Genomic DNA, 18306 nt, shown 5'->3' on the forward strand with positions numbered 1-18306 from the left:
CGTTATGGTGGGGCAGGCAATAAACAAAGAGATAACTGATGCATGTAGAAATGGTACAGCAGTTATCATGGGGGATTTAAATCTACATGTCGATTGGTTTAACGAGGTCGGTCAAGGCAGCCTTGAGGAGGAATTTATAGAATGTATCCGCGATAGTTTCCTAGAACAGTATGTAATGGAACCTACGAGGGAACAAGCGGTCCTAGATCTTGTCCTGTGTAATGAGACAGGATTGATTCATGATCTCATAGTTAGGGATCCTCTCGGAAGGAGCGATCACAATATGGTGGAATTTAAAATACAGATGGAGAGTGAGAAGGTAAAATCAAATACTAGTGTTTTGTGTTTAAACAAAGGAGATTACAATGGGATGAGAGAAGAACTAGCTAAGGTAGACTGGGAGCAAAGACTTTATGGTGAAACAGTTGAGGAACAGTGGAGAACCTTCCAAGCAATTTTTCACAGTTCTCAGCAAAGGTTTATACCCACAAAAAGGAAGAACGGTAGAAAGTGGGAAAATCGACCATGGATATCTAAGGATATAAGGGAGAGTATCAAATTGAAGGAAAGAGCATACAAAGTGGCAAAGATTGGTGGGAGACTAGAGTACTGGGAAATATTTAAGGGGCAACAGAAAGCTACTAAAAAAAGCTATAAAGAAGAGTAAGATAGAGTATGAGAGTAAACTTGCTCAGAATATAAAAACAGACAGCAAAAGTTTTTACAAATATATAAAGCAAAAAAGAGTGGCTAAGGTAAATATTGGTCCTTTAGAGGATGAGAAGGGAGTTTTAATAATGGGAGATGAGGAAATGGCTGAGGAACTGAACAGGTTTTTTGGGTCGGTCTTCACAGTGGAAGACACAAATAACAGGCCAGTGACTGATAGAAATGAGGTTATGACAGGTGATGACCTTATCACTAAGGAGGTAGTGATGGGCAAGCTAATGGGGCTAAAGGTAGACAAGTCTCCTGGTCCTGATGGAATGCATCCCAGTGTGCTAAAAGAGATGGCTCGGGAAATTGCAAATGCACTAGTGATAATTTACCAAAATTCACTAGACTCTGGGGTGGTCCCGGCGGATTGGAAATTAGCAAACATGACACCACTGTTTAAAAAAGGAGGTAGGCAGAGAGCAGGAAATTATAGGCCAGTGAGCTTAACGTCGGTAGTAGGGAAGATCCTGGAATCTATCATCAAGGAAGAAATAGCGAGGCACCTGGATAGAAATTGTCCCATTGGGCAGACGCAGCATGGGTTCATAAAGGGCAAGTCGTGCCTAACTAATTTAGTGGAATTTTTTGAGAACATTACCAGTGCAGTGGATAACGGGGAGCCAATGGATGTGGTATATCTGGATTTCCAGAAAGATTTTGACAAGGTGTCACACAAAAGGCTGCTGCGTAAGATGAAGATGCATGGCATTATGGGTAAAGTAGTAGCATGGATAGAGGATTGGTTAATTAATAGAAAGCAAAGAGTGGGGATTAATGGGTGCTTCTCTGGTTGGCGATCAGTAGCTAGTGGTGTCCCTCAGGGATCCGTGTTGGGCCCACAATTGTTCACAATCTAAATAGATAATTTGGAGTTGGGGACCAAGGGCAATGTGTCCAAGTTTGCAGATGACTCTAAGATGAGTGGTAAAGCGAAAAGCGCAGAGAAAACTGGAAGTCTGCAGAGGGATTTAGATAGGTTAAGTGAATGGGCTAGGGTCTGGCAAATGGAATACAATGTTGACAAATGTGAGGTTATCCATTTTGGTAGGAATAACAGCAAACGGGATTATTATTTAAACAATAAAATATTAAAGCATGCTGCTGTGCAGAGAGACCTGGGTGTGCTAGTGCATGAGTCACAGAAAGTTGGTTTACAGGTGCAACAGGTGATTAAGAAGGCAAATGGGATTTTGTCCTTCATTGCTAGAGGGATGGAATTTAAGACTAGGGAGGTTATGCTGCAATTGTATAAGGTGTTAGTGAGGCCACACCTGGAGTATTGTGTTCAGTTTTGGTCTCCTTACTTGAGAAAGGACGTACTGGCACTGGAGGGTGTGCAGAGGAGATTCACGAGGTTAATCCCAGAGCTGAAGGGGTTGGATTACGAGGAGAGGTTGAGTAGACTGGGACTGTACTCATTGGAATTTAGAAGGTTGAGGGGGGATCTTATCGAAACATGTAATATTATGAAGGGAATAGATAGGATAGATGCGGGCAGGTTGTTTACACTGGCGGGTGAAAGCAGAACTAGGGGTCATAGCCTCAAAATAAGGGGAAGTAGATTTAGGACTGAGTTTAGGAGAAACTTCTTCACCCAAAGGGTTGTGAATCTATGGAATTCCTTGCCCAGTGAAGCAGTTGAGGCTCCTTCATTACATGTTTTTAAGGTAAAGATAGATAGTTTTTTGAAGAAAAAAGGGATTAAGGGTTATGGTGTTCGGGCCGGAAAGTGGAACTGAGTCCACAAAAGATCAGCCGTGATCTCACTGAATGGCGGAGCAGGCTCGAGGGGCCAGATGGCCTACTCCTGCTCCTAGTTCTTATGTTCTTATGTAAATCGGCGAGGAATTAAATTAATACTTTGCGTCAGGATTCACCGAAGAGAAGGACTTGGTGGATGATGAGTCTGGGGAAGGGAGTGTAGAGAGTTTGGGTCATGTTGAGATCAAAATGGAGGTGCAATTGGAGGTCTTGAAAAACATTAAGGTAGACAAGTCCCCAAGGCCTGATGGGATATACTCCAGAATACTGAGAGATTGCTGGGACCTTGACAGAAATCGTTGTATCATAACTGGCTCCAGGGGAGGTCCCATAGGATTGGAGAGTAGCCAATATTGTTCCTTCGTTTAAGAAGGGTAGCGAGTATAATAAAGGTAATTACCCATGAGCCTTATGTCAGTGGTAGGGAAATTATTAGAGAGAATTCTTCGAGACAGGATTTACTCCCAATTGGAAACAAGCCGACATATTAGCGAGAGGTTTTGTTAAGGGGAGGTGGTGTCTCACTAATTTGATTGAGTTTATTCAGGAACTGACGAGTATGATTAATGAGGGTAGGGCAGTGGATGTTGTCTACATGGACTTCAGTAAAGCCTTTGTCAAGGCAGACTGGTACAGAAGGTGAAGTTGCATGGGATCAGAGGTGAGCTGGCAAGTGGATACAGAACTGGCTCGGTCGTAAAAGGGCATTTCTGAATGGCGGACTGTGACTAGTAGCATTCCTCAGGGATCAGTGCTGGGACCCTTGCTGTTTGTAATATATATAAATGATTTGGAGGAAAATGTAACTGGTTCGATTAATAAGTTTGTGGATGACATCAAAGTTGGTGGAATTGCGGATAGCTATGAGGATCGTCAGAGGATACAGCAGGATTTAGATCGGTTGGAGACTTGGGCAGAGAGATGGCAGATGGCGTTTAATCCAGACAAATGTGAGGTAATGCATTTGGAAGGTCTAATACAGATGGGAAATATACAGTAAATGGCGGAACCGTTAAGAGTATTGATAGGCAGAGGGATCTAGGTGTACAGGTCCACAGGTCACTGAAAGTGGCAACGCAGGTGGAGAAGGTAGTCACGAAGGCATGGAGTTTAACAATTGGCAGTCATGTTGCAGCTTTATAGAACCATAGTTCGGCTATGCTTGGAATATAGTGTTTAACGCTGGTCGCAACACTACCAGAAGGATATGGAGGCTTTGGAGGGAATACAGAAGAGGTTTACCAGGATGTTGCCTGGTATGGAGGGCATTAGCTATGAGAAGAGGCTGGAGAAACTTGGTTTATTCTCACTGGAATGACGGAGGGTGAGGGGCAACCTGGTAGAAGTCTTCAAGATTATGAACGCATGGACAGAGTGGATAGTCAGAAGCTTTTTCCAGGGTGGAAAAGTCAATTACTAGGTTTAAGGTGTGAGGGGCAAAGTTTGAAGGAGATGGATGAGGCATGTTTTTTTTGCACAGAGGGTGGTGGGAGCCTGGAACTCGCTGCTGGTGGAGGTAGTGGAACCAGATACAACAGATACAACTTTTAAGGGACGTCTTGGCCAATACATGAATAGAATGGGCACAGTAATAAGTCTTACAATACCAGGTTAAAGTCCAACAGGTTTATTCGGAATCACTAGCTTTTGGAACGTTGCTCCTGATGAAGGAGCTGCGCTCGGAGAATTGGCGTTCATGCCGAGACGACCTGCAATACCAGTCCGATGCTGGGACGTGAACCTCCAGCGACCAGAGAATCGCCGTCAGTCGCGCACGTACGGTCGACGCAGTGCCGTCGAGGGTCATTGAAAGAGGCCCTCGCAGCGATTCTGTGCCGGCAACTGGCCGAGTTTTCGCCGGCGTGGTTCTAACATGGTTACACCAGGCGGGCACTTGGAGTCGCAGCTGTGGTGGCCGCCCTGGTGGGGGCCCGTCACCTTTGAGGACCTCCAGGATGGCCAGGATCGCGATCGGGGACACCGATCGGCGTGCGCGTGCGGTCTGGGGGGGGCCTATTTCTTTGCTGACACCCAGCTGTGTGGGTCCGCCGTGTTGCATAGGGCCGGTGCCACAGTCGGCCACCACACGTATGCGCGTACCCGCAGCCGGCAGCGTATCGGCAGCTGGAGCTGCGTGGATCACTCCAGCGCTGTGCTGGCCCCCTGTGGGCCACAGAATCACGGAATCGCTGGGCCAAGAGGCTCGTTGACGCCGGCATGAAACACTCCGGTGTTTTCGCCGGCGGCAACACTTAGCCGTCATTTTGAAGAATCTCGGCCATGGTACCTTGAAGGGTAGGGGGTTTTAGTTCAGAAGGGCAACATGGTTGGTGCAGGTTTGAGTGCCGAGGTGCCTGTTCCTGAGCTGTAAATTTCTTTGTTCTTTGTTCTTTGTTCTATCTCATCTCCATGACCTGCCATACCAAGAATCCACTTACCTCCAGTGCTTATTTTTCTTCTACTGGCTGAATCAGGATGATTGGAGGGCCAATTCCAGTTCTCTGGCCCAATATCCCTCCTGTTCTGTGATCTTTACTTCTATAAAGGTGGAAAGATGAAACCTCTGAGTGAGAGTAATGGAATGTGTTGAAAGGATGAATGGACAAGGGGCTCAATCATGGGCAGCATGGTAGCAAAGTGGTTAGCACTGTTGCTTCACAGCGCCAGGGTCCCAGGTTTGCTTCCTGGCTTGGGTCACTGTTTGTGTGGAGTCTGCACGTTCTCCCCGTGTCTGCGTGGGTTTCCTCTGGGTGCTCCGGTTTCCTCCCACAAATCCTGAAAGACGAGCTGTTAGGTGAATTGAACATTCTAAATTCTCCCTCCATGTACCCGAACAGGCGCCAAGTGTAGTGACTGGGTGCTTTTCACAATAACCTCTTTGCAGTGTTAATGTAAGCCTACTTGTGACACTAATAAAGATTATTATTATTATAAAATCTGATGGCCGCACTTGCCCGAACCGGGGTGCAAAGTATCCAGTAAATCTCATGGCAGGACTCTTGCGGGATTTACCCAGCTCGCCATACCTCACAGGATCTAATGGGATCTCGCGAGATGTTGTCCACAATGGATCTGGCTAATCTACATATTAAAATGCTGCAGTAAACAGCACTTTGATTGCACTCACCAGAGTTATACAAGGTACACGATCTAACCCCCGCCTAGGAGACACCGAACAAGCAGCGGTTAGTATTTGTCTGCGCAAATGGGAACCAAAATGAAACAGAGCCCTGTTAGGCAGCGGAGTCTTCCTCAGCGCTACAAGCTCGGCGCCCCGCTGAACACGCTCCACATGGGACTCTGTTTCATTTCTGTTAAATTGTGTCCAACATTTGTTGAGGGTGGCTATAAGGTGAGTGTTAATGGTGGATGGAAAAGTGAGAATGTGAGGATGTGCATTAACAGAGAACAATTGTATATATGCAAAGTAAGCTGGTGTAGGAAGATTTGTTCAAGTTGACCCATGCCAGTCGACGTGCCCACTTATGCCAACTGGTCAAGAAATGTAACTGAGATGCGAATGTCATGGCTACATTAAAGTCATTGGTAGACATACTGTACTTACTTCCCCACATGTTACCGTTAACCACCATCAATTCCCCACTTACCCCATCCCGCCTCCCATGCATGTCACCTGTTAACTTATGTTATATGTGTTTGATGAGTATCCTTCCCCAACCACATTCTTGTGGGTCAAATTTCAGACAATTTCTTTCAAACCCAAGTATAAGCAACATCTAGCTAAAAATCACATGCTAATTTCATATTGTAGCAGAGAAATCCCACATTTATTTGCATTTATATTCAAGACTTTGGAAAGGATTACTGACGGTACCAGGAATATTTTTTTTTGTTGGTCTAGGTCCAGAACAGTTCCATCATGCCTCCTATTTTGAACAGAATAGGAACAAAGAAAACTCCTCCAACATTTAACAAGACAAACACATTTACTGCAGGATTTCAGAACATTGTTGATGCATATGGTGTAGGAAACTATCGAGAAGTCAATCCAGGTAAAGTGTTTGATATTTCTGCTTTTATTCAACGGATTGGTCAATTTAATCCACGTGTGCTTTAGCAGATGTCAAACCTGTTGCATCTCAGTTCATGGCAGTCCAGTTTAAAATAACCAGGTGCTTAAATCCAATTAAACATTGGAATTTCTATTCAAGGTTACACTTTAGCTGTCATCTTTTTGTAAGTAAACTACTGTACACGATGTAAAGCTGCCACCTGCTACATTCCAATCCATTATCCATCAGTCAATCAGTTTAATATCCAGCCTTGAGGGTTGATGTCTACTTAATGTGACAGCTATTATTTCCTAACTGAAGAGATGTTAATCCCTCACTTTTTAAAAATAATGCTGGCCTCTATTCTCATTGATTCAAAGATGTTGTACCCCCCCCCCCCCCCCCCCCCCCACCTCCCCACCCCCCACCTCAGTGTGTACTTTGGGTATCACCTGATTAGTAGTCTACAGAATACGTCTGGTCTGCTCGATATATCTGCAATAAAAGTATCACCTGAAATTTCTCTGAAATAAATAGAGGCCCTTAAAATTATAAATGGGTTGGACAGGGCAGTGGTGGAGAGATTTCCACTTGTGGGAAATTTCAAAACAAGGGGTTATAAATCTACTAATAAATCCAAAACAGAAATAGGGAGAAATGTCTTTACTCAAACAATGGCTGGAACTGGCTGCCACAGGACATGGTTGAGGAAAAGGACGTACTGGCGCTGGAGGGTGTGCAGAGGAGATTCAGTAGGTTAATCCCAGAGCTGAAGGGGTTGGATTACGAGGAGAGGTTGAGTAGACTGGGACTGTACTCGTTGGAATTTAGAAGGATGAGGGGGGATCTTATAGAAACATATAAAAGTATGAAGGGAATAGATAGGATAGATGCGGCAGGTTGTTTCCATTGGCAGGTGAAAGCAGAACTAGGGGACGTAGCCTCAAAATAAGGGGAAGCAGATTTAGGACTGAGTTTAGGAGGAACTTCTTCACCCAAACGGTTGTGAATCTACGGAATTCCTTGCCCAGTGAAGCAGTTGAAGCTCCTTCATCAAATGTTTTTAAGGTAAAGATAGATAGTTTTTTGAAGAATTAAGGGATTAAGGGTTATGGTGTTCGGGCCGGAATGTGGAGCTGAGTCCACAAAAGATCAGCTATGATCTCATTGAATGGTGGAGCAGGCTCGAGGGGCCAGATGGCCTACCCCTGCTCCTAGTTCTTATGTTCTTATGTAAAACAGTTTAGATGCTTTCAAAATAAAACTAGATGAGTACGTGAGAGAAAGGGGAATCGAAATTTTCCGTGAAAGGCTGAGATGAGGTAGACAGAATGGGAAGAGACTTGTGTGGGATAGAACCACCAGCACAAGCTAGTTGAGCCAAATATATTTTTTCTGTGCTGTATATTCTATATATTCTATGTAAAGACCAGCAGATCATCAATGAGGTAGATGTTGACTGCACAGCAGTGTAAGGCAGATTAAAACAAATCAGGAGCCCATTCAATACTTCTTTCCCAATTTTGATTTTCATTCGCTGAGGTTAATTTCCAGCGAAGTACAAGGGAAAGCAGAGCAGTTATAAGTTCGCACTATCGACTAACTCTCACTCATTTTACAATAGCTTGCCAAGTCAAAATCTAACCCAAGTATTCAGAAGCAAATCAGCCAAAACTGAAATTATGATTGAATATACTTATCTATTTAAACAGGACATAGATTGTTGCAATCACGCTCTATATTTTTAATCAAAGCTAAAACTGTAAGGAAAAGAGGTGGGAAGTTATCACCGAATTTCTCTTCTTTGTATCATAAAACGAATGCCCCAGCGGATTAGAAGAACATAAACAATGGGTGACACTGCTGCCTATACTGGACTCTCATCATCATGGAGTCCAGGCCATGTCCCTCATCTGATGTAAGTAGGTCACAGTTCACCTCACCCGCTTCTGCATCTCCAGATCCTGGTATGATTTGTGGTGCATCCACTGCACCCTAGCTGGAGTTATCGGGCTGGAGTCTCCGCACCCCGACAGCGAAATCGCGTCTGGCGCTGGGGCAGAGAATCCATTTCCACGCATGGAATCGGGACCGGTACCAGTTCCTCGATTCTCCAGCCCCCGAAAAGCAGCATACCCAGGAAAGTATGCCGCGCCGCATACCTTCACCTGTGGCCATTGCCAGACGTGTGCCCTGCTATTCTCCGCCCCCCCCCCCCCCCCCCCCCCCCCCCAACCGGCCAAACGCCCTATGGCGTGGATCTAATATGGTCCCAGCCATTCTGGAAACTCGAGTGGCAGCTGCGAACTCAGTCCGCGGCCACCATGATCGGGGGTGGGCCGATCGGAGGGCTGGGGGGGCCTCATACGGTGACTGGGTACTATTAGCGGACTGTCCGGATCAGGCATGCAGCGGATCGGGGGCACTACTTATGCAGCCCTCTCCGCGGTCTGAGTCCACCATGGAGCACGGCCCGGTCGCTGGAGACGGCCGCCGTGCGCATGCGCGGCCTCTGACCCGGAGTACGGGGGCTCGTATCTGCAGCTGGAGCTGCGAGCTTCACAATGGATCCCTGCTAACCCTCTGCAGGGCTGTGAATATGTAGCCTTTTAACATCAGTTTTACTGGTGTGAAGGGCCACAGTTTTCACAACGGCGTGGGGACATGGTCCTTGAAACGGAGAATCCAGCCCATGGCGGGAGTCTGCCAAGAGAGCCAGGCATTTTTTTTAACCAACCAACTCAATGCCCAAATAGCCCTTGAACAAAGCATTAATGTATTTTAATTGTCCCAGTGTTAATTCAGTCGATGTGACTGCTTTCGCAGTCTGCTCGAGTATCCACATTCCAACTCACTCTTCCTAATCTCAGTTTTTGTTTAATGTTCCAGCCTTTTGGTTTTTCAATCTCTGTCACTGACTCCAACTTTCAGATTTTTCTGAATATCTGCTCAACACTTATCCCAAACAGTTCTTGGTTTTGCTTGATTTTACTCAATTACATACTCACTATATTTCCTGATAGCAGTGATTTCAAGGACAAGCAGCTGGATTCTCTGTTCCTGAGACTAAGTGTTGACGCCGGGGCAGGATTTGTGGACTTTCATGACAGCAAAACTGCCGCCACACCTGGGCCGATTCAGTGACTGTCAAGGGGCTAGTACCGGCACCACATGGAACACAATCGATTCCAATGAGAAACGGTGCAGGATTTGTCGGATTTACAATTGACACTCAGGAGGCTGGCAAGCTACAGCGGATAAACACACTGAACTCCCCCACACACACTATCCCAGCCAACAAGATGGCAGCAAGGAGAGCAGCCCCATGATTCACCAATGCCAAGCTTGACACCCTCCTGGGTGCCATGGAGGAGAGGAGAGCCACCCTGTACCCCAGCCGGGGAAGGAGGCTGCCAGCCTCCGCCGTTCGGCGCCCTTCATCACGGCAGATCAGCGGGCCCTGGACGCGGTCGGCGGTCCCAAGGAAAGGGCAGTTGCCAGGGTGGAGATCGGCCTGGGGCGAGGAAGTGAGACCCCGCAGAGTTATAGTTCCCTGCGCCATGTTTGTCAACACTTCCCCCAACATCACCCTCACCCCCACACCACCCTCATACCACCCCCACCACTCCCCTCCCCACCAGACGCAGTCCTGCACAGGTGTAACCTGTCCAGTTGTAGTGGTCCCATCTCCTCCAGAACCAGTCCCAATGCCCCAGGAATCTGAATTCCTCCCCCACACACCACCTCTTCAGCTACATATTCATCTGATATATCCTGCTATTTCTGCTCTGACTAGCATGTGGCACTGGTAGTAATCCTTAGATCACTACCTTTGAGGTCCGACTTTTTATCTTCGAACCATGAAATTCCTAGGAGGAGGCCACATGGCCCATCAAGTCTGCACCAACCTTCTGAAAGGACACCCCACCCATATCCACTCCCCCGCCGTATCCCCGTAACCTTATAACCCCATCTAACCTGCACATTGTTAGACACTAAGGAGAAATCTTAGCATGGCTAATTCACCTAACCATTTTAGGACGGTGGGAAGAACCGGAGCACCCGGAGGAAATCCATGCAGACATGAGGAGAAATCGCAACTCCACACAGACACCCAAGGCCGGAATTAAACGCAGGTCCTTGGCACTGTGAGACACCAGTGCTAATCACTGTGCCAATGTGCCGCTAGGAAATAGTTACTTCCTAACTTTCTACATTCTGCTTTTGATTAATATGGGGATCGGGGTTATGGGGAGAAGGCAGATGAATGGGGATGAGAAAAATATCAGCCATGATTGAATGGTGGAGCAGACTCAATGGGCCGAGTGGCCTAATTCTACTCCTATGTCTCATGGTCTTATGGGACCTCATCCCTTTGTTTTTACCTATGTCGTTTGTACCGATGTGTACCACAACCTCTGGCTGTTCACCCTCCCCTCCAAAAAGTCCAGTAGTTGCTCTGAGACATCCTTAACCCTAGCACCAGGGAGGCAACATACCATTCTGGAGTCTCATTTGTGGGCACGGAAACACCTATCTATTCCCGTTACAATTGAATCCACTATTATTATTACATTTCCAACTACTTACTCCTCCCCTGTGCAGCAGAGCCAACCATGGTGCAATGAATTTGGCAATTGCTGCTTTTCTCTCAGAGGCCATTCTCCCCAACTTATCGAAAGCGGGTTATCTATTTTGCAGGGAATGGCCACTGGCGATTCCTACACTGCCACAACTCCCACACACTCCCCATGTCCCATCCATCCACCTCATGCCCCCAAGTACTTCCTATTGCCCCTCAAGCTCCCACACCAAAGTATGGCCCCAAACGCTCCTGTGCTTCATCTTGTCCCCATGCCAATCTATGCCACCCCAAACAACCCTGATATCCCCATGTCAAGCTATATCCATCCTTATTTGCCCACTATACATTGTATAGAACCAATGAACCCAATAGTGATGGTAGGACATTTAAAAACAGCTTTGAAAAAAAAAATAATTCATGAATAACTTTCCACTTTGTGAAAAAAAACGTTGTTTCTGCTGTAGCCTAATAAAGTGTTAGTCATCCAGACCATTTAAAGTATCAATAGTGGAAAAGGCAATCACTTAAAGCTTCTCTATCTCATGTAAATAAACATTGTGAAATTGACAGCATAGATCAGAGAATCAGAGCAGTCAATCAAGCACATTTTCCCTAGGGCTCAGTTGTTTCGACAGGCTAATGGATATTTGGGCTCTCAGCCAAGCCTTATATGTATTCTTGGCTGAAATCTATACCTGAAAGTTTTAGCTTCTTTGGTTGCAGCTTGCATTTTAAATTATTATGAATGGACGAATGCATTGATCATCCTGTCCTAATATTACATCATTCTTGAACTAGAGGAATCAATTGTAAGCACTATCTGCTTGGTCATGTCTTAGTATTTCATAACTGGAGTTACTGTTACCAAGGCTGCAACACTTGGAAAGCTTTCATTATACTCATCAGTCTACTTATAGACAAAACATCCTCAAATAGATCACCATGTCAAGTTATGGGTGCATATCTATTTTCTTGCTTATTTTACAAGTGTGGATATATATTTATATTGTTATGACCAGAACTCTATATTGTTAAGTGTCAGGATAATGCTTTTCCTTCCCACTCCTCGATTGATCGTGACATGGTGTTTTGTAATTTATAAGGATAAAGATACTAATTCAGTGTCTGTACTTAACCATTTATTTGCTGATTGCAAAGAATTCAGTCTGACAGACTTTCCCGAGTTTAAATACAAAGGAGTTAGACTTTACTGTTCTATCAATCCACTCATATAAGGATATAAACATATTTAAAAAGATATATCCACATCCTGACCTTCACAACACACGTACACAAACATGCAAAATTGCAAGTCCTACAGTAGGAGTTTATTTTTTGGTCGAATTAAAATTCAATGCTAAAAGGTTACAAAAATAGAGAGTTCACTGTTTATGAGTTCTTCCCTGGTATCTGTGGCTGAAGCAGATATCTTTCATGGTGGTATAAATTCCAGTGGCGTTGAGGCCGATATAGACAGTAATTTAAAACTTAATCCATCTTTTTCAAAAGTTAATAACTTTGCACTGATGTTCCTTTCAATGGTTCCTATCTCTGTGATGGATTCCAAATGTAACAGAGATAGGGGCTGGGATTCTCCTGGTCGACTAGTTAGCAGTGGGATTTGTGATGGTCCAATGAATCAGGGCAGACAAAACACAGGTTTCACACCGGGCATTATCGGATTGGAAGCCCAATTCAACAGTCTTGTGTGATACTCCCACCCCCCAGCCTGGCCATAGTTTGGTGCAAGTCCTCAAAAACAGGGACCTGGCCTCATGCACTGTGAGAAGGAGCAAGGAGGTAAGTTCCCTTCCAAAAGTATTCTGGGTTGTGGAGGGAGGTTTGCCTGCTGACCAGGGGTAGGAGGGCTTGCTCTTCAGGAGGGGCTTGAACCCGGGGTGGGAAGGCCTCCCTGGGATGGGAGTGCCTTGGCTGAATGTCCTTATGCTGTGGTTAAAGATGAGTAACTCACTCCTTAGATGTTACTTTCAGGCACCTGACCAGTAATAATGCTGAATGCAGTCAGTTTCATGAAGTGCTGTGAGGTTTAGACTTCAATGCAGCCTGCCCATCTGGAAACCCTCATAGTTGTATCAGCACTTCATTTTTAAAAATGGGCATGGATATGGTTAATTTCAGGTCACCAGATGTTGGAACACCTCCCGCCTTTGATCCATAGCTCCACAGCAGACGAAGAAGGGAATCAGCATAGCCTGGTTCACACATGGAACAGATGCACCAGAAGCTGCCACCTTTGGCACACAGCCATCAGAGTAAAGACTTCAGTGTTGATATAATCAGCTAACCCTCTCTTAAGGCAATTTCTCCCGGCCTCATGGGTCTGTCTTGCCCCATTTGTATCACACAGTATTATGTGATGAATTTGGGACCCGCCCAGGAGAGCTGACCCTTTCTGACATACCCACTGTTTTAAACATTGCTGCAAACCTCCCAGTAAAGGCACACATCCCTCTATAACTATTTTCTTTAGACATTGGCTTCACTTCAGCTTCTTAAGATATAGCCACATGCTCTAGGTTAGGGCTGCAAACCATTATTAAAATAGTTCAGTGGCTGCCCTTCTGTTTGGAGTGTTGCAGCTTAACAGGAAGAAGGCAGCGTGATGTTCAGTCCTGATCATCGGCCTGGCACCCTGCCTAGCCTCTGAGAGCACCTGTGCCCTCCCACAGTCAAAGAACAAAGAGCACTACAGCATGGGAACAGGCCCTTCGGCCCTCCAAGCCTGTACCGGTCATGATACCAACCTTTTCCAAAACTCTCAGCACTTCCTTGTGTCATATCCCTCTGTACCCATCCTATCCCCATCCTATCCATGTGTTTGTCAAGATGCCTTTTGAAAGCCATTAATGCAGGGGTGGGCAAACTTTTCCGTGCAAGGGCCACATTCAGAAATTCACAATTTTAAAGGGCCGCATAGTATATTAATTAATAGTCCCGGTTGTAACCAATTAGCGTGCGGCATATACCTCAGCGCTTCCCCCGGCGCCATCCTGCCTTTAGCCCTCTTTTTCTCTACTTTTCAAAAATGGCGCTTCACCCGGTTATGATTCTGGGCGCCTCATATAGAACATAGAACATAACAGTACAGCACAGAACAGGCCCTTCGGCCCTCGATGTTGTGCCGAGCAATGATCACCCTACTCAAGTCAATATATCCACCCTATACCAGTAACCCAACAGCCCCCCCCCCCAATTAACCTTATAAAAAATAAAAAAAATAAAACATTTTTTTAAAAAAACATTTAAAAAAAAAAATTTTTTATGACTTGATCTTGGTGGGCCGCATAAAGACCTTTGGCGGGCCGCATGCGGCCCACGGGCCGTAGTTTGCCCACCCCTGCATTAATGTATCTGTTTCCACAACCTACCCTGGCAATGCGTTCCAGGCACTCACCACCCCCTGCGTAAAGAAGCCTGCCTCGTACATCACCTCTAAACTTTGCCCCACGGACCTTAAAGCTATGCCCCCTGGTGACTGACCCATACAGTTGGGTGGTGGGGGTATGGCAGAGGGTGGGGAATGGGGGCACCCATATGGCCGCTGTCATTCTGCAGAAGCAGGAGCCAAGGTGGGTGGTCAGTGGGTGTGCAGCAAGATGGCTGCAGATCACGGAAATGGTGGTCCGTGCCCGTGCACCTCACCAGTCCCGTGGGAGGGTCACCCCAGCCCCATGGCCCATTCATCCCTCCCCCCACAACTATCCCAGCCAGCCCGGCTAGTTTCAGGACCGGTAGCCCATGGACACGCCTCTCTGTGTCCTACCTCCCCTCTCTCTCCCTCATCAGCCATGACGCCGGTTTCACGATTTTTAAATAATATTTTATTCAAGACATTTTCATATAAACAAACAAAAGCAGAAGAACAACCAAACAACATTATAAACAACCAACACCCACTCTTCCCCGCTCCCCTGATACCACCCGCTTATCCCATTCTGCCATCCCAACCCCCTTAACACCCCACAACCCCGCCCCTTTGCTGACTCCTCAATCCGCCTTAAAGAAATCAATAAACGGCATCCGACCCCGAGTGAACCCATCCATTGACCCTCCCAGACGAAGTTGACTTTCTCCAGCCTCAGGAATTCCACCAGATCGCTCACCCACACCCCCGCTTTCAGCGGCTTCGAGTCCTGCCACCCAAGCAAAATCCGTCTCCAGGCTATCAGAGAGGCAAAGGCCAAAACATCGGCCTCCCTCACCCCCGGACCCCCAAATCTTCCAACACCCAAAATATCGGCACCTCAGGACCACCACCACCTCCAGTATCTCGGACATTATGTCCACGAACCCCTGCCAGAAGCCCTTCAGCTTCGGACATGTCCAAAACATGTGGACGTGATTCATGGGCCTGCTCATCCTTGCTATTATCATGTGTGCACTGCAAAGTACTTTAAACTGGATGAGGTTTAGTTTGCCTCGCACACCACAAGAATGCATTCATCCTCAACAGGACCTCTGCCCACGTCCTGGCTTCCCCTCCCAGCTCCTCCTCCACTTACATTTTATATCTCCTACCAAGACCCCTCCCAATCCCTGGGCAGCTCGTACTCTTTCTCCAGTGCCTCCAACTTCGTAAATTTGCCTCCTATGAACAGATCACCAAATCACTCAATCCCTGCCTGCCACCCCCCCCCCCCCCCCCCACCCCCACCCCCCAGCGCAAACCTATGGTTGTCGCAGATCGGTGCCCACACCGAGGCACCCTCCAGCCCAAAGAGCTGCCTCCACTGCCCCCACACCCTTAGAGCCGACACCACCACTGGGCTCACAGAGTACCTGGCTAGCAGGAACAGCAGAGGCACTGACAACAAAGACATTAAACGCTTTCCCCGAAATGATGCCGCCTCCATCCGACACCTCCCCCATGACCCATTTCCTAACATAGCGATATTCGCCATCCAGTCATAATTCTTCATGTTCGGCAGCATCAGTGCCACCTCACGCTCCCACCACCCTGCTCCAGGAAAGCCCTCCTGACCCGTGGGGCTTTCCCCGCCCACCCAAACCCAGAGATCAATGCATTAAACTACATGAAAATGACTTGGGGACGAAGATTGGGAGGTTCTGGAACCTCGTCAGCACCGTCATTGTACTGTCTGCACCCACCAGCCAGCTACAGCGGCAGCACATCCCATGTCTTAAAATCCACTTTTGTCTGCTCCAGTAGCCAAGCCAGGTTCAACTTGTGCAGCTTTATCTTTTCATTCATTTACGGTATATGGGCGCTGCTGATTACACCAGCATTTATTGTCCATCCCTAGTTGCCCTTCAGAACGTGGTGGTGAGTTGCCTTCTTGAACTGCTGCAATCCTTGAAGTGTAGGTAAACCCACTGTGCTGTTAGGGAGGGAGTTCCAGGATTTTGACCCAGTGCCAGTGAAGGAACAGTGAAATATTTCCAAGTCAGTGTGGGGAGTGACTTGAAGGGAAATCTCCAGGTGGTGGGGTTCCCAGATATCTGCTGCTCTTGTCCTTCTAGATGGTAGTAAGCGTGTGTTTGAAAGGTGTTATCTAAGGAAACTTGGTGAGTTACTGCAGTGCATCTTGTAGATGGTACACATGGCTGCTACTTTTCGACGGTGATGGAGGGATTGAATGTTTGTGGAAGGAGGAACAATCAAGCGGACTGCTTTGTCCTGGATGGTGTTGAGCTTCTTAAGTGTTGTTGGAGCTGCACTCATCCAGGCACGTAGATAATATTCCACTACACCCCCTGACTTGTGCCTTGTAGATTGTGGACAGGTTCTGGGGGGTCAGGAGGTGAGTTACTCGCTGTAGGATTCTTAGCCTTTGACTACGCTGGTAGCCACAGTATTAATGTGTCTAGTCCAGTTCAGTTTCTCATCAATGGTAACCCCCAGGATCCAAAAGAGAAAATGTTGGAAAATCTCAGCAGACCTGGCAGCATCTGTAAGGAGAGAAAAGAGCTAACGTTTCGAGTGCAGAGCTGATGTTGATTGTGGAGGATTCAGCGATGGTAATGCCATTTAATGTCAAGAGGTGGTGGTTAGATCCTTTCTTGTAGGAGATGGTCATTGTTGTGCCCAACCCCAAGTCACCTGGATGCCTAAGTACCTAAAGCTCACCCCCACCACCTTAAAAGGCAACTCTCCTAAACTCCTCTCCTGCCCTCTGGTCTCAATCAGGAACGCCTCGCTCTTTCCCATATTCAACTTGTACATGAAAAACCGGCCAAATTCCTCCAAAATCCCCATAATGTTCCTCACACTGCCCAATGTCTTTGAGATGCATAATAACAGGTCATTCGCATACAATAAGACCCTGTGCTCGGCACACCACCACCCCCTGCATAATTACTCTCCAATCTCACAATGCTCTAAGCGGCATTGTCAGTGGCTCTATTACCAGGGTGAAGAGCAATGGGCAGAGCGGGCACCCCTGCCTCGACTCCCGATGCAGCCCAAAATATCCCAAACTCACTTGATTCTTCCGCACACTTGCAACCGGCGGCGTGTACAGCAACCGGACCCAGTTCATAAACCCCTGCCTGAGCACCTCCAGCACGATACTCCCACTCCACCCGATCAAATCCCTTCTCCACCGCCAACGCCACCAGTACCTCCACCTTCTGCCCCTCCGGAGGCATTATGATTACATTAAGCAGTCTTCTCACTTTCGCCATCAGCTGCCTCCCCTTCACAAACCCCGTTTGGTCTTCGCTTAACACCACCCAGGATGCTGTCCTCGATTTGTGAGGCCAATACCTTTGCCAACAACCTGGCGTATACATTCAGTAATGATATTGGGCAGTACGGCCCACGCTGCTCTGGATCCTTGTCCTTTTTTAATATCAGGGAGATGGAGGCCTGCGACAGTGTAGGGGGGAGATCCCCCCTCTCCCTTACTTTGTTAAACGCCCTCACCGGCAGCAGCCCCAGGTCCACCCCAAACCTTTTTAAAAACCCCTCTGAGAACCTCTCCGGACCCGGGGCCTGCCCTGTCTGCATCGCCCCCAGACTGTCCCAACACCTCCCTCAACCCAATTGGGGCCCCCAATCCCTGAACCAGCTCCTCCTCTACCTTGGGAAACTCCAGTCTGTCCAAACACTGCTACATCCCATCCCCCCAGGCTAGGAGCTCCTACTCGTATAGCCTTCTGTAGATAGCCTCAAACATACCATTCACCCCCTCCTGATCCAACAACACCATCTACTTATTATCCCTCACTCTGCCAATCTCCCTCGCC

General features: G+C 47.1%; 1 protein-coding gene across 3 annotated transcripts in view; it reads left to right on the forward strand.

The window, feature by feature from the left end:
* The window catches only part of LOC119966356 (V-type proton ATPase 116 kDa subunit a1-like), a 228052-nt gene that overhangs the window by 101831 nt on the left and 107915 nt on the right, over window positions 1–18306 (forward strand). For all 3 annotated transcript variants that reach the window (XM_038797882.1, XM_038797883.1, XM_038797884.1), the window contains one exon: window positions 6341–6491. In XM_038797882.1, coding sequence (XP_038653810.1) covers window positions 6341–6491 — 151 coding nt within the window. The remainder of the gene's footprint in view (window positions 1–6340; window positions 6492–18306) is intronic.

The sequence above is a fragment of the Scyliorhinus canicula genome, chromosome 5, assembly GCF_902713615.1.
Source record: "Scyliorhinus canicula chromosome 5, sScyCan1.1, whole genome shotgun sequence".
Classification (NCBI taxonomy): Eukaryota; Metazoa; Chordata; class Chondrichthyes; order Carcharhiniformes; family Scyliorhinidae; genus Scyliorhinus; species Scyliorhinus canicula.